This window comes from Rhinopithecus bieti, unplaced genomic scaffold, assembly GCF_001698545.2.
Source record: "Rhinopithecus bieti isolate Rb0 unplaced genomic scaffold, ASM169854v2 scaffold_41913, whole genome shotgun sequence".
Classification (NCBI taxonomy): Eukaryota; Metazoa; Chordata; class Mammalia; order Primates; family Cercopithecidae; genus Rhinopithecus; species Rhinopithecus bieti.
In genome coordinates, this window is record NW_016818964.1 from 4,926,805 (window position 1) to 4,943,225 (window position 16,421).

General features: G+C 47.2%; 1 protein-coding gene across 1 annotated transcript in view; it reads left to right on the plus strand.

Annotated features, from left to right (window-relative positions):
* Window positions 1-12,001, plus strand: part of BDKRB1 (bradykinin receptor B1) — a 28,072-nt gene extending 16,071 nt beyond the window's left edge. The window contains exons 2-3 of the mRNA XM_017857927.1: window positions 2,897-2,985; window positions 10,918-12,001. Of these exons, the coding sequence (XP_017713416.1) occupies window positions 10,928-11,986 (1,059 nt within the window). The 5' untranslated portion in view covers window positions 2,897-2,985; window positions 10,918-10,927 and the 3' untranslated portion in view covers window positions 11,987-12,001. The remainder of the gene's footprint in view (window positions 1-2,896; window positions 2,986-10,917) is intronic.
* The last annotated feature ends 4,420 nt before the right edge of the window (window positions 12,002-16,421 follow it).

The following is a 16,421-nucleotide window of genomic DNA, read 5'->3' on the forward strand; positions in this document are numbered from 1 at the left end:
CTCACAAGCAGGACGCATTCGGAGCACATGAGTCAGTCACTCAGCGTGGAGAGTGGCTCTGGATGTTACAGCAAGACTATGGGGGAACTCGTGAATTCCAAGGGGTTGGGTCATTGTCCTGTGACCTGACAAAATGCAGGTGTTTCCAGAATGTTAATCCAGCAGAAGGATAGACTGAAGGAAAGGAATCAGAAAGCCGGGAGATTGGTTTACAGCCCTTTGTTGCAGACTTGTACATACGTTGCATGAGTTTCTAAACCCTGTGATGGGAAGAAAGGTGTGACGGCCAACAGCCTTGGGGTCAGGGGTGAAAGGACACGAGCCGGACCATAGTGAGGGTGCTGCACTTCATCCTGGCAAGAATTCTGCCCAGCTGTGGCTTTCTGTCCTACATCTACAATTGGGAGAACACTGGAGACATCAGATGTCGTAAGGACTAAGAATGAACCCTGGAGAGGCTTAGCGTCTGGGTGCTATTTGTAGAGGTGTGCTGGGTGACATGTACCAGAATCTTTCATTTTGAAGAACCTGCTGGATATGACTAGAAAAGTAAAGGAGAAAAAAACTCCAGGACTGATTGACTAGAGAACTGGAAAGGGGCCCTTGATGTCACAGTGGGCACTGGGACTGCATGTCCCCAGGAGCCTCAAACTCCAGAGCTCACCTTCCTTTGAATACACATCCAGTATGGTCCAAGCCGATGCATACTACAGGGAGTCCAGCCTGCCTGAAGTGCCTCCTCACTGGTATGAAGGACACCCCAGGGAAGGTTGGCCTGTCCTCTATTTCCAGAGGCAGCCCTTTATCCTCTGTGGCCACCTCTTCACCCAAGTACCCAGGGGACTTCATCAAGCACAGTGCACATCAGACTGTAAGGTTTAACCAAACCTTAAGGAGGCTGTGGGAATTACAAACAACTGAATTCAGAAAAGGGAAGCGTCAGCCAGGCACAGTGGCTCACACCTGTAATCCCAGCACTTTGGGAGGCTGAGGCGGGCAGATCACCTGAGGTCGGAAGTTCAAGATCAGCCTGACCAACATGGAGAAACCCCGTCTCTACTAAAAATACAAAATTAGCTGGGTGTAGTGGTGCGAGCCTATGATCCCAGCTAGTTGGGAGGCTGAGGCAGGAGAATCGCTTGAACCCAGGAGGCAGAGGTTGCAGTGAGCTGAGATCGCCCCATTGCACTCCAGCCTGGGCATCAAGAGTGAAACTCTGTCTCAAAAAAAAAAAGAAAAGGCAAGCGAAGCCTCAGCACAGGATCCTCAGTGCCTTCCCACTTCTTAGCCCCCCACTGTCTTCTGCCACACTGTAGGGACCTGCTTTTCTTTCACAGATTTGGGGTCCCCTCCTCCTACCCTCAGCCCCACTCCCTTAGCTCCGGAGACAGTAGGAGACCCTCTGCTCCCCTGAGCCCAGGCCTGTCTCGCGTTTCCCATGGAGATGAGCAACAAGGGGAAACATGGGTCTTCTTAAAGAACTTTCCATTCCCCACCACCACCTTGGCAAGGCGGCCAGATGCATCTCCGAAGTCCAGCTCACTCAGGCCAGCTCTCTTCATGGCCTGTCTTCCAGCGAGAGAGGCAAAGCAGAGATCAGACCTTCATGTGCTCTTCGTGGCAGAGCTGGCCTTATGTGTGTCCTGGGTGAATAAACGGGGAGACATCTCCTAAGAATAAATGCTTCTCAGAAACAGTATAGTCTAAACTCATATTGAAGGGAGCATAAGCCAGCCACAGGCTAGAGAGACCCCTACCTATGTTACTAAGTAACAGGAAAGGCTAAGATTTGGAGCCTTCCTCTGGTTCAGATCTATCCCCAGAACGATGTTGACCATTTTTTTTTATTACAAATCCCACCCAGGAGGTCTCTCTCCTGATAGGAAGGAACCATCTTCTAAGGCAAATTCCAGCTTCTTCCCTGAAATGTACATCCACTACTGAGCCTCAGAATGCTATTTGTTCCACCTACTTTGACAATTTTAAGGTCTTCAGCAACAGGAGAAAATAGCAGGAAAACTTGAAGTACAGTTGGCTCCCACTGAGATGTCACTGGCAGAAAAAGGGAACACAAGGAAAAGTCAAGATTCTGAAGACAGAGGTAACACCTTCTGCTCCAAACATTTAGAGAGTCACCTTTCCAGAAGTCAGACTCGAAGCCCTGAATTCCGGCATGAATGAGTTCTCCTACATGTAGGGGGTGGCCTGGGAAGATCTTAATTTTTAAGATGGCAGGTAAGGGGCCTTCAGTTGGAGAATCTTGCCACCTGATTCTCAAAGAAAGCCAAAAATATCTTACTGTCTGAAACATGAGGTCTTGAGTAGTTCAACTCGACCCATGCCAACATAATTTCAGAGCCGCCAAGGAGGATTAGGAAAAAGTGTATCTGGTCTTACTCAACTCTGAACATTGCATGAGTCAAACATTTTCCTAGCTCTCTGTGTAATGGGTCCACTCTGATGAATTCTTGGCAATGTATCTTTCATGACCAAAATTCAAAAGAGGCCATTCGATGTGGCTCCCACAAAAGCAGCTGCAGAGCACCAGACATTCAGAAGCCAACAGTGAAGGGGTCAAAAGCCGTCCCTCAATGTTCACTGACACTTTGCGAGCCTTAGGGCAAGTTGGCAATGGCAAAACGTGTTTTTAGGGCATATTTGCCAATGTACAGGTCTTGGGCAGGATTGCAGGCCTCTGCAGATGGTAACAAAGTAAAAGAGGAGATGGTAACTGAATAATCTGTCATCATCCCCAAAGTGCAAAGTGAAATGAGAGTGGATTTTTCCTTCCAAATCCACTTGGAGTGAGTCCCGAAAGACTCACTTTTGCGGCAATCCCCACAATGACGTCATTGGAGAGGAGGTTATATAATTTAAAGCAACCACATTTCCACAGAGCTTCCCAGAAGAGAAAACACCTCCAAAGGCAGCTCTCACTATCCGAAAACCCAACTAAAGTTGTGAACGCCTTCCTTTTCTGCCTGAGTAAGTAAATGACCACATTTTTTCTCTTTTATAAGAATACAATATAAGGGGAAATCTGTGTCTCTTAGAAAAACAAAAAACTTCCTTTCACACCTACCTATTGGCAAAATGTTCCGCTTCTGTGAGGGTACTTTTTAAAAATAACTCTAAATCAATTTAAGAGACTATTATTGCATGTCGAGTTTGGGTCTTAATGCTTTTCCAGAACAGGAGGAGGAGGGAAAGGTTTTAGAACTGTTGGGAAGGTTCCAGTAACTCCTTATATCAAAATCAAGTGAAACATGTCAGGGCTGAATACAGCCACCAGAGCTTGCATGGACTCTGACCAGTTACAGCCTGCAAATTCTGAATCATAAAAATTAAATTAGTCTCTCTGGGATGGCTTACAAGATTTAATAGGACCAATAACTGGTTGGGTTATTCGTGGCTTGAAAGTAGCATCTTATTATGTGACCGTGCTGACGGTCTTTAACATCTGTGGCTGGATTTCCAACACCTTTATCATCACCATGCTGTTGAAATTGGAGTTAATTTGAAGAATTAACTAATTTGTTGAAAAAAGTCATACTCTCTCACAGCCAAGGTTAAAATGTGCAGAATCCAGAAAATACCACACAGAAATTACAGAATCTCCCTCTCTCATAGACTTGCCCAATGCCCCTTCTGAGTTCTTCAAATAGGGTCACATATTACTAACAATATCCATAGATATTGTTTATTGAACACCTACTATGTTCCAGGCAAATATCAGAGCTAAAGCTAAACCTGGCAAAGGAAGAGTTCTCCTCTCTGGCCAACTTTATAAACACAGACAGCAGCAGGTGAGGACAATCCTTTTAAAAATAAGCCCCACGTGAGCAGACACATGCTGTGGCTGCAGTGACTCCAGCCACCTCCCAGTCCTGGCAATGGGGGCAGTGTCCACTGACTTAATCAGATTCGAGCTAAAGTCCCTGCATAGCTGGTCGTCTCTGGCTTCCTGGGCAAGGTGCAGCCTCACCCCCTGTGCTGGTTTCCTAAGGCTACTGTAATTAATTATCACAAAGTTAATGGCTTAAAACGATGAAAGTTATTGTCTTACAGTTCTGGAGATCAGAAGTTCAAACTCAGTCTCGCTGAGCTAAAGTCAAGATATTGGCTTGGCTTTGTTCTCCACCCTCATGATTCAATTATCTCCCACCAAGTCCCTCACACAACACACGATAATTATGGGATACAACTCAAGATGAGATTTGAGTGGGGACACAGCCAAACCATATCAGTGCTCAGCACCCTCCTGTCTCTTCTCAAACTCTCAATGCCCCAGCCCCTCCACCATAGGTCAGGATCTCACCTCCTTTCGCCCTGAGAATTCCCAACCTATCACAGGGGAATTTCACCGATTCCCACTGGCCAACCTCTGTCACCATAGACCTCAGCTTCCTGGCCATCATCAGAGATAGCTAGGAGAAGGATGGCCAGGCCATGTGTTGTGCACACTGCCAGGGCACTCCAATAGTCAAAAATTATTTCCCCAAAAAATCAGTATTTATAGGTAGAAAGAGAGAGGAATGAAGGAAGGAAGGAAAAAAGGAAAGGAGGAAAGAAGGAAGGAAGGAAGGAAGGAAGGAAGGAAGGAAGGGAGGGAGAGAGGGAGGGAAGCAGGATGGGAGGGAGGGAGGGAGGAAGGGAGGAAAGGAAGGAAAGAAGGAAGGAAGGAAGGGAGGGAGGGAGGAAAAAATCCAACAAAATTGTTATATTATATTGATGGTGTTATAAAGTAGTTCTAGATAAAAACTATTTTCAAAAAAGTATTTAAATACATATACATGCACCTATGAATATTAAAGCAAAATAAAACATTTTTATGTTAATTAACTGAACATTTAAAAATAAGATAAGTGGGAGGCAGAGATGGGCTGATCACGAGGTCAGGAGATAGAGACTATCTTGGCTAACATGGTGAAACCCCATCTCTACTAAAAATACAAAAAATTAGCCGGGCGTGGTGGTGGGCGCCTGTAGTCCCAGCTACTCAGGAGGCTGAGGGAGGAGAATGGTGCCAGCCCAGGAGGCGGAGCTTGCAGTGAGCCGAGATCCGCACCACTGCACTCCAGTCTGAGTGACAGAGCCAGACTCTGTCTCAAAAAATAAATAAGATAAGCAAAATAATTTTTCTTGTTGCATATTCACATGCTACGGTTTCTTGTACCTGACTGATACCATGTCTTTGGCATTTTTCCCAATAATGTATTTTCTTCAATATGGTCTTGTTATTTTTAATTTTTCCATATAATTGCCTGAAATCTTTTTTCCACAAATTTTACAATTAACAAATTTAAATTAGTACCTTCAATTGACTCTTCTCTTGAACCAGAATATATTGAGAAAATGTTCCCTCTGCAGGTTCTGAGTGATAAGCTCTCAGCAAATTCTGCCAGGCAGACACTGTTCTCAAGTCCAATTCTTTGCCTATGGAATTGCATAAATATTTTAGCCCAGATATTTTCACAGGTGCTGTCTTTGTGCCTTAGTTTGGAGCGCAGTGGCACTATCTCAGCTCACCACAACCTCTGCTTCCCTGGCTCAAGCAATTCTCCTGCCTCAGCCTCCTGAGTAGCTGGGATTATAGGCGCCCACCACCATGCCTGGCTAATTTTCTAATTTTTAGTAGAGATAAAGTTTCACCATGTTGGCCAGGTTGGTCTTGAATTCCTGACCTCAGGTGATCAACCCGCCTTGGCCTCCCAAAGTGCTGGGATTACAGGCATGAGCCACTGCGCCCAGCCCACAAGTATTTTTTTTTTTTTTTTTTTTTTTTACCAGATTAAACCTTTCAAATAAGTTGTACCTACTTATAAGTTTTGAATGTTTTGTCAAATTCAGATACTGCAAGTCACTGGTTTTCTCAATTTCATCTCATTTCCGTACAGAACATGAATTTATCCAATTAAAAAGATTCTTCCCACAAACTGAAATATTCCAGAGCTCATTTTAGAATTTCAAAATTAACTCTTGTACAGCATTTGATTTTGATCATTTTCTGATACATTTTATAATTTTTCTGCATACCAGCTTTGTTTTCAATACTTATAATTCACTAAAAGCTTTGAAAGCTGATGTTTTGGTGCTCTATTTATTGAATAACTTGACTAAATATTTCCAACTGATTTGGAACAGAATTCAACAAAATTTAGAGATCTGTTTCAACACACTATTTAATAACTTTTAGGGCACTGAGATTCAATGTCCTCCAAAATTGATTGATAATGGGAAAATAAAAGAGAAAACACATGTGAAAGTTGAGTTTTTAAAAAAAATCATGAACAACTTTATCACATCAAGTTTGTAGTTCAGTAAATCTGTGCACATGTTTTAACATTTTATAAATTTTGTCACGTACATCTATTTCTATTTATAGAATATTGACATTTATTTACATGCAGTAACAAATTGTGTATGCACCATGACCTGTTCCAGTCACAGTTCTGTTTCATTAGTGTCTTAATTTAGTAGGAATATTGTTGTTACCATGACACTGGACTCCACCAAAATTTGTGTTTTATCCTCACAAAAATGCAATGACTTTATTTCCAATGTGGAAAATTTAAACAACTTAAAATAGCATTCACAAAAAGTCAGTTAACTGTTTCACTTTGCCAGAATGAATGTTGCAAAGCCCTGCTTTGCTTCCATGAGCTGAATGAAAGAATGAATTGTGATTGGAATTGACGGGCTTTTCTGTCTGAAGAGTCTGAGGATACTGGTGTTGAGCGGGCACCATTTTGCTTTCTATGACGTTCTTCTTTTTTTTTGAGACGGAGTCTGGCTCTGTCGCCCAGGCTGGAGTGCGGTGGCTGGATCTCAGCTCACTGCAAGCTCCGCCTCCCAGGTTCACGCCATTCTCCTGCCTCCGCCTCCCAAGTAGCTGGGACTACAGGCGCCCACCTCGTCGCCCGGCTAGTTTTTTGTATTTTTTAGTAGAGACGGGGTTTCACCGTATTAGCCAGGATGGTCTCGATCTCCTGACCTTGTGATCCGCCCATCTCGGCCTCCCAAAGTGCTGGGATTACAGGCTTGAGCCATCGCACCCGGCTCTATGACGTTCTTCTTATGGAGCCAACGCACAGTCAGCCATCACTTCCACTGTTGCACATGCACAAGAAAAGCTGGAATTAAATGTGAGCTGAGTTAACTTAGAGAATAGTCGTTTGATCTAAGGGAAAAGTCATGACTCTCAGAATGATCTTATATCAGCATCTTTTGCAACTACATGGATGAGAACCATGTCTTAGGGTGCAATGTTCTTTTGTTTTTTGTGTGTTTTTCTGAGACAGAGTCTAACTCTGTCACCCAGGCTGGAGTGCACTGGCACGATCTCAGTTCAATGCAGCCTCTGCCTCCTACATTCAAGCAATTCTCTGCCTCAGCCTCCCGAGTAGCTGGGATTACAGGCGCCTGCCACCACACCCAGCTAATTTTTATATTTTTAGTAGAAACAGCATTTCACCTTCTTGGCCAGGCTGGTCTTGAACTCCTGACTTCTTGACCCACCTGCCTTGGCCTCCTAAAGTGCTGGGATTACAGGCATGAGCCGCCGTGCCTGGCCTGGTGCAATGTTCTTAAAATTACTAATTTCTAAAGTAGCAGCTCTGTGTCAGGTTTTCTTGCAATCAGTGAAATTGCTACAGACCCCATAGTGATGCAGATGTCAACAAATATTCTATGCAAGCTATCTGCTCATCAGCAACTTCCTTGAGCAACAGAAGTGCAGTACTTAAATTTCCATTAAACATTTGTTTTTTAGCTCATCACTCCAAAAAGGCTTACTGCAAATTCTTTAAGTATTGCCAAATGATAAAATAAACATAGTTTTGGATTTATGCCCTGCAAAAAATGACCAAACTATTGTAACAAGAGCCTCCAGCCTCCTCCATATTATACTCTGAGTGGGGACTGCTCAGCTTCCATGTGCTATGTATATTTCACAACCACCAAATCGTAATTTCCCTTGTCTCCTGTTGATCTGTCAACTGGCAGCTCTGCAGCTTCTGCTCTTTTATCTACTCTCTCCCTTGGTGATTTCATCCAGCCGCATGACTTTAAATGCCGTTCCTGTGGTTACAACTCCCAGTCATGTCTCATCATCCCAGATCTTGTCCCTGAATACCACACTTGTCTATCTAATTGCCTACCGGATGTCCCCATGCGATGTCCAATTTACATCTCAACCTTAACAATTCCAAAGTTGAACTCCTGATCTTCCCCACCCCCGACAAAAAAACTGCTTCATCTTCATTCTGTCACCTTCATTTCAGCTGATGACAACTTCATATCTCCAGGTGTTCAGTGCAAAAACCTTGGCATTGTCCGATTTCTCCTTTCTCCCACCCAGATCCAACTGAAAATCATGGTGTTACTACCTTCAAAACACCTCTAGGGTTTGATCGCTTCTCACCACCTGCACTGCTACTCTCCCCAGCTGTCACTCGCCAGCATGTTTATTTAGTGTGTGTATTGTTTATCAACTCCTTCCTCCTGCTAGGCTTATACGCACACTGAGAGCAGGGGTTTTTGCCTGCTGTATTCACTGCTTTGTCCTAAATACCTAGAACAGTGCCTGGCACATAGTACATTCTCAGTAAATACTTGTCCAGCAAATAAATGACTGGAGGAACCAGTGAATTATACCCCTGTGTGAATAACTCCATGTGAGTGACATGACAGACTGTCACAGCTAGAAGAGCCTCTTGAGGACATTGTGTCTTCCTTCAATGAGGAAAGTCAGGCTCAGAGACATGAACTGACTCTCCCGAGGTTACACAGACAAATATGCTCTTCCAGGATTAATTCTGTGCTACACAATAGCTTTTGTTGGTATCTGTGAGGCTTTGCGGAGTTGAAGCAATCTCAGGCATCACCCAGTAATAACAATCATGATGGTGACAGCTAACATTTGCCACATGCTTACGATAAGTCAGGAACCCTGCTAAGCACTGGGTGTATATTAACCTATCCAAGTTGTGGAAGAATGTTTAGGCTCTGAAGATCGTCTGGAGCCCCATAAATCCCACAATGTAGGCAGCTGCTCACTCTGCAGATAGTGTTCTGTGGGTCCCTGAGTTGGCTGTGGCCGGTTTTGCAGGCAGGAGGCCACAAAGCCATGAGCACAGGATGGGATCTACCCCTTGTGGGACCACAGAGGGCTGGGAGACACAGTCTTCCCTATGGAAAGAGACAGAATGTTCTATCCCTCTCCTGGTGAAACTCAGTGTGGGAGCATGGGAGGCAGGTTGGCTGCGTGGCTGTGAACGTGAACTACAGGGGGCATGCAGACCAAAGTTCATAGCGTACACTGTGCCTACCAGCTCTAGCTCCTCCAGCAAGCGTAGAAGGCCAGTCAGCTGCATGGCTGTGAGCACGGCCTCTGGGGCCCATGCAGACCAAGGTTCCTAGCGTAGCACTGTAAACACCACCTAGGTCTTCTCTGACAAGCTGGTTAACTTCTCTCAGCCTGGCTTTGTCTTTCACTGAGCAGGGACAGGTGCAGCAGAAGAGAGCAGAAAGAAGCACAGGCTGTCAATCAGGTTCTCAAATCAGACTGCCTGGGTTTGAATCCAGGCTCTACTGACCAGCTGTGTGACCTCAGACAGGTGACGCCGGGTCTCAGCACTCAATTTTCTAATTGGCCAAGTGGAGATGACAATGGCCCCTACCTTGAATGACTGCTAGGAATATTAAATGAGAAAATACTCAAATGTGAAACACTTAGAATGGCACCTGGAACACAGAGACCATTAATACCATCTAACAAATGTAGTTGTTATCCTTATTTATTACTCATGCTTTACTTGTTCTTTTATCTTTTTTTCTCTCTCTCTTTCTTTCTTTCTTTTTTGTTGTGGTTGTTGTTGTTGAGACAGGGTCTCAGTCTGTCGGCCCAGGCTAAACAGGCTAAAGTGCGGTGGCACAATCATGGCTGGCTGCAGCCTCGACCTTCCAGGCTCAAACGATCCTCCCACCTCAGCCTCTTGAGTTACTGGGACCACAGGTGTGCACCACCATGCCCAGCTAATTTTTGTATTTTTTTGTAAAGACAGGATTTCACCATGTTGCCCAGGCTGGCCTTGAACTCTTGGGTTCATCTGATCCACCTGCCTTGGCCTCCCAAAGTACTGAGATTACAGGTGTGAATCACCACACCCGGCCAGCACTCATGTTTTTCAGGCCCATAAAAGGAACCTCCTAGCACTGGCCCCATCCCTTCTGCCACACTGGCCCCAGCCACAACAGGTCAGCTTCCTTTGCTGTTCCCAGGCTTCCCTCAGTTCTGTTTCAAGCCATGACCTCTGCCTCCAAGTCTGCAGCCCCATGAGGCTGGGGCTACTCTGTCCTCCATATCTCCAGTGCCTGGCAAGGGGCTGGTGTGAGGTAGATGCTCATTAAATGCCATTAAAACCCTAATAGTAATAATAATAATAGTACAGTCGTTACTAAGACTAATCACTACCTTCCAAAGTCTTTCCTCTATGCCAGGCACGGAGCTAAGCACCCTGTAGATCCTAACAACAGCCCTCCCATGATCCCACAAGAGAGACATGATTCTCTCCAATGTTTAAAAAGGAAAGTGAAAGTCCATGGGTCTAAGTAGCTCACACTGAGTGATTGTACCAGGATTTGGACTCAGGCACCATCCCTTAAACCAGAGGTCAGCAAACTTTTCCTCTGCAGGAACAGATGGTAAATATCTTCAGCTTTGCAAGCCAGACAGTCTCCGTTACAAGCACTCAACTCACCCTCGTAGCATGAACGCAGCCGTAGATAATGTGTCCATGAATGGGTGTGGTTCTGTGCCAATAAAACTTTATTGTCCAAAAACAGGTGACAGGCTGGTTTGGCTCATAGGCTGTAGTCTGCCACTTCCTGTTTTATTCTACCTGCTGTTCATTTCAGGTCACTGTGCATGGCATCCTGGCCCCCTCTAGAGCTGCAGTCCTCCAACCAGAGCCAGCTGTTCCCTCAAAATGCTACAGCCTGTGACAACGCTCTGGAAGCCTGGGACCTGCTGCACAGAGTGCTGCCGACATTTATCATCTCCATCTGTTCCTTCGGCCTCCTAGGGAACCTTTTTGTCCTGTTGGTCTTCCTCCTGCCCAGGCGGCGACTGAACGTGGCAGAAATCTACCTGGCCAACCTGGCGGCCTCTGATCTGGTGTTTGTCTTGGGTTTGCCTTTCTGGGCAGAGAACATTTGGAACCAGTTTAACTGGCCTTTCGGAGCCCTCCTGTGCCGTGTCATCAACGGGGTCATCAAGGCCAATTTGTTCATCAGCATCTTCCTGGTAGTGGCTATCAGCCAGGACCGCTACTGCATGCTGGTGCACCCTATGGCCAACCGGAGGCGGCAGCGGCGGAGGCAGGCCCGGGTCACCTGCGTGCTCATCTGGGTTGTGGGGGGCCTCTTGAGCATCCCCACATTCCTGCTGCGATCCATCCAAGCCGTCCCAGATCTGAACATCACCGCCTGCATCCTGCTTCTCCCCCATGAGGCCTGGCACTTTGCAAGGATTGTGGAGTTAAATATTCTGGCTTTCCTCCTACCACTGGCTGCGATCGTCTTCTTCAACTACCACATCTTGGCCTCCCTGCGAGGGCGGGAGGAGGTCAGCAGGACAAGGTGCGGGGGCCGCAAGGATAGCAAGACCACAGCACTGATCCTCACGCTAGTGGTGGCCTTCCTGGTCTGCTGGGCCCCTTACCACTTCTTTGCCTTCCTGGAATTCTTATTCCAGGTGCAAGCAGTCCGAGGCTGCTTTTGGGAGGACTTCATTGACCTGGGCCTGCAATTGGCCAACTTCTTTGCCTTCACCAACAGCTCCCTGAATCCAGTCATTTATGTCTTTGTGGGCCGGCTCTTCAGGACCAAGGTCTGGGAACTTTATAAACAATGCACCCCTAAAAGTCTTGCTCCAATATCTTCATCCCACAGGAAAGAAATCTTCCAACTTTTCTGGCGGAATTAAAACAGCATTGAACCAGGAAGCCTGACTTTCTTATCAATTCTTTGTGACATAATGAATGCTATTGTGGTAGGCGAAATAATTACTCCCATCGGTTGGGGGGGGACTTAATCCCTGGACTTTATGAATGTTACTTTATATGATAAAGGGGACTTTACAGCTGTTACCAATTAAGGGTCTTGAGCTTGGGAGATGAGCCTGAATTATCCAGGTGGGCCCTATAGAATCACAAGGGTCCTTATAGGAGGGAGGCAGGAGGCTCAGAGTCAGGAGATGTGACTCTGGAAGCAGAGGCCATAGGAATTCAGGGCGGCCACCATGAGCCAAGGATTGCAGGCACTCTCTAGAGGCTGTAAAGGGCAAGGAAATGGCTTCCCCTGGAGGCGTCCAGAAGGAATGGGTCCTGCCAACTCCCTGTCTTCAGCCCAGGGAAACAGATTTAGGATTTCGGGCCTCCAGAACTGTTAGAGAATACATTTGTGTTTTCTTGTTTTGTTTTGTTTTGCTTTGCTTTGCTTTTTTGAGATGGGGTCTCGCTCTGTTGCCCAGACTGGAGTGTACTGGCACAATCGCGGCTCACTGCAGCCTCAATTTCCCAGACTCAGGGGATCCTCCCACCTCAGCCTCCTGTAGCTGTGACTACAGGTGTGCACCACCATGCCTGGCTAACTTTTCTATTTTTTGTAGAGATGGGGTCTTCCTGAGTTGTCCAGGCTGGTCTCAAACCCAAGGGCTCAAGTGATCCTCCACTTTGGTCTCCCAGAATGCAAGGATTATAGGCGTGGCCACTGCGCCTGGTCCCATTTGTGTTTTAAGCCACCAAGTTTCTGGTAATTTGTCATAGCAGCAGCAGGAAACAGATAACAAGTATTGGGTAATGGCCTCTCTTATTACACTTCCATTTGTCTTTTCAAAGCTTTCTAGGCTAACTGCCAGGAATACAGGGATGGTACAGCTAGAAGTTCTATCTCCAAGGAACTTACATACATCTACATATTATCATATAAAAAGTGAAATGAGAAATTGCTTGAGCACACCACGGATCCAGCATCTTTCTCCTTCAGAGAGAAAGGGGATGGGTTCCCTCTCAGGTTAGCAGAGAAGACGCTGTGAAGGGAGTCAGCCGTGAGCCTGGTTTCCACAAAGGGTGCAATCTGGATACGTGGAGACAGGGAGGAAGGGCTGGCGGAGGCGGGAAAGGGGATGCTGCTCACAAAAGAATGCTTGTGCATGCTCTTGTTGAATGTGTAAGGCATTGGTGCGGGTCTTGCTATGAGAGACCCAAAGGTGACCTAACAGTGTCTCTGCCCTCCAGGGACTCACAGCAACTGGGACAATAATTAAGAGATTGTCATAGAGCAGGGTGCCCGCCTTCATCAGGGTGAGGGGTGCCATGAGAACCAGAGCAGGGCTCCAGTCTGGGTGGCCGGGAGGGATGGTTATAGAGGGGTTCCTGGAAGAAGAGACACATAAACTGAATCCCAAAAAATGAGAAGATGACCAAGCAAAATGGGGGAAAGGAGTGTTCCAGACAGAAGGAACAAAGTAGGCCCAGAGGCAGGTGGGGTTACAGGTTAGGAGGGAGAGGTTGAAGGACGGCAGAGGACGAGGGGGGTCACGAAGGGAATTGGAGCTGGAGGAGAATGGACAGGCTGGGTCTACAATGGTCAGCTGGCAAAGACAGTTCACCCAGGAAGCATGGTGGGCTCCAGGGGGCTTTGAGGGCCCCCTTGAAGCTGGAAAGCATGGCTGTGTTGTGTGAATTTACTCTCATAATGCTTGACAGACCCAGGAAAGGATTGCTCTGGAGGAGGGTTTAGCCAGACAGATGGCCATACGTCATGGGAGTTGGGGATCCTGGTCAGACTCTGGGGAATAATGGAGAAGGAAGAAACGAGCACAGGGAGAGAAAGAAGTGAAGTGAGATCAGTGTGTTAAAGGATGGGTGTAATGAGAGAACCTGGGTGACAGAGCAAGAAAGAGAAGAAGGGCCGGGCACGATCTTCTGTACACTGTGAAGGGAGTCAGTTGTGAGCCTGATTTCCACAAAGGGTGCAATCTGTAATCCCAGCACTTTGGGAGGCTGAGACAGGTGGATGGCTTGAGCTCAGGAGTTCGAGACCAGCCTAGGCAACATAGCAAGACCCCATCTCCACAACAAATACAAAAATTATCCCGGAGTGGTAGTGTGCACCTGTAGTCCCAGCTACTTGGGAGGCTGAGGCAAGAGGATCATCTGAGCCCAGGAGGTCAAGGCTACATGCAGTGAGCCAAGATTGTGCCACTGCATTCCAGCCTGGCTGACAGAGTGAGACCCTGTCTCATTAAAAGAGAGAGAGGAAGTCATAGCCACAGAGCAGGAATGTTTGAATAGAACATTTCCAGAGGCAGAGACATCCCAGGAGATGACAAGGACCAAATATATCCCTGACACCAGGTGGCTGAAATAGAGGGAAGAAGAAGGAGGTTGGAGACAACATAGTCAGCGAATGGAGAGGTCGGGTGGTGGGTGGGCCCTCCACTGGGCCCCTGTAGGCAGGCGGGACACTGTCAGGCCCTGGGGAGGAGAGAGTCTGTGGGCCAAGAGGCCATCCCAAGGTCAGTTTCCATGGAGTCAGGGAGAGGGTGTAGTGACTGGACTCCAAGACACTTGGGGGAATGGGGAGAATGGCAGTCCCCACAGCTGCACGGGAAGGGCTGGTCCTCACAGAACAGCAGCAAAGACTCATTCATTCCAGGAATGGAGAAAATGCCATGTTCTTGCAACCTGGAGACAGGGTGTGAGAGGCTGGCAGCGGCTGGGCCACCGGGACCTCATCAGTGATAACCCTGTGATCAGTGCTCCAGCCCCTGCAGGTTTTCTGGAGAGCAGAGTGTGGTCAGAAGGCCTGGAGCTGAGTCGACAGGCAAGATCCAGCCTGCACATGTGTTTAATTTGGACCACATGACATTTTTTAGAACTCCAAGCTCCCAGGCTCTTGAGTTGGTTGCCAGTACTGAAACTCCCCACAAGGAGCCAGCTTTCCAGTTTCTCTTGAATGTTTGGAAGATCCAGCAACACTGATTCAATTTCATTCATTCAGCAGATATTTATTAAGCATCTACTTTGTCAGACACTGTTGTGGACACTGAGAATATGGCAGTGAACAAAAGAGAGGAACATCCCTGGGCTCCTTGGAGTTGACCTTCCGGGGTCCCCCCAGAGCTCCAATTCTTTGGTGCTGCGTAGCAGAAGCCCCGTGAACAGGGTGCCCTCCCATCAGATTCACACACATGGCAGCTATGGAAGGTGGGGTTTGCAACCCCTGATCCGGACCAGCTCTTCTTGTGCAGTCTAGGAAACAGAGCAGTAAGACCTGCCCAAGTACACCCAGTAGGACTCACAGCAGCCACACACAGCAATAGGCTCAGTCATCTCATTTAATCACCTGACTCCCTTGTGAGGTCTGTTTCAGGAGGTCCACTTTCTAGGTGAGGAAGAGGAGGCTAAGGAAGGCAGTGCTTGCTCAGACTGCAGAGGCTGGATTCACCCAACTCATCTGACTCCAACACCAATGTGATTTCCAAGCCCCCAGGCAGGAATTCATTGGGCAAAGGATCTGTGGCAAAGTGGCAAAAATAGGCAGGAACAGGCAGGAATAGAGAGTGGGAAAGGGAAAATAATACCTGATCCCTCTTCTACTCCAAGTGAACTGACCCACCTATGCCCTCCTTTCTTGTTTCTCAGCCTGCCTGAAGCTGGCGGCTTATCAAAATCCTTTCTAGGGCTTGCAAAAACCAATCCCACACTCGAGAAGAATGTGCTGGCCAGTGAAATCAGACAGCATTGCTCACAGGATCTAATTCAACGGTAGGCTGCAGCCACATTCTGAGAAGTCAGACACCTGATTTATGAGATGCACACAAGTAACGTTTACTGAAGCCCAGCAAATGGCCCCACAGCGGGAGAGACACTGGCAAACCCATACCGTAGAATTCTGTTGCCCTTCTGTGGTGAAGGCCAGTTATTCATTTGCAGAGGGAGAAATTTCTGCCTTGACTAAAAGGATCGATGCTGTGGGAAACGGTAATATATCTGAGTTCCCATGGATCTGGTCGACAGGTTCACCTGGCGTGTTCCACATGGGGCCAGGCCCAGGCCGTACCTGTGGTGCTAACACCTGGGGTGGGGAGAGGAATTAGCAAATAGTCTTCCAGCATCCCCAGCTCCGGCACCCATGTGGGCTTCCACTCTCTCCCTGAGAAGGGCCAAGTAGAGAGGAGAGGAGCTTCCGCTCCAATCCGCTTCCAGCTTTGGGTCTGTCCTGGGCTCCAGAACCGCATGATCAGATGCCCTATGTGGCCTTCACTGCTCCCTGCAGTGGGAAAGTAAGAAAACTGCCCCCACCCTACCCCGTCATCACCCCAATCCATCATGGGGAGTGGGCGGTGCTAAGAC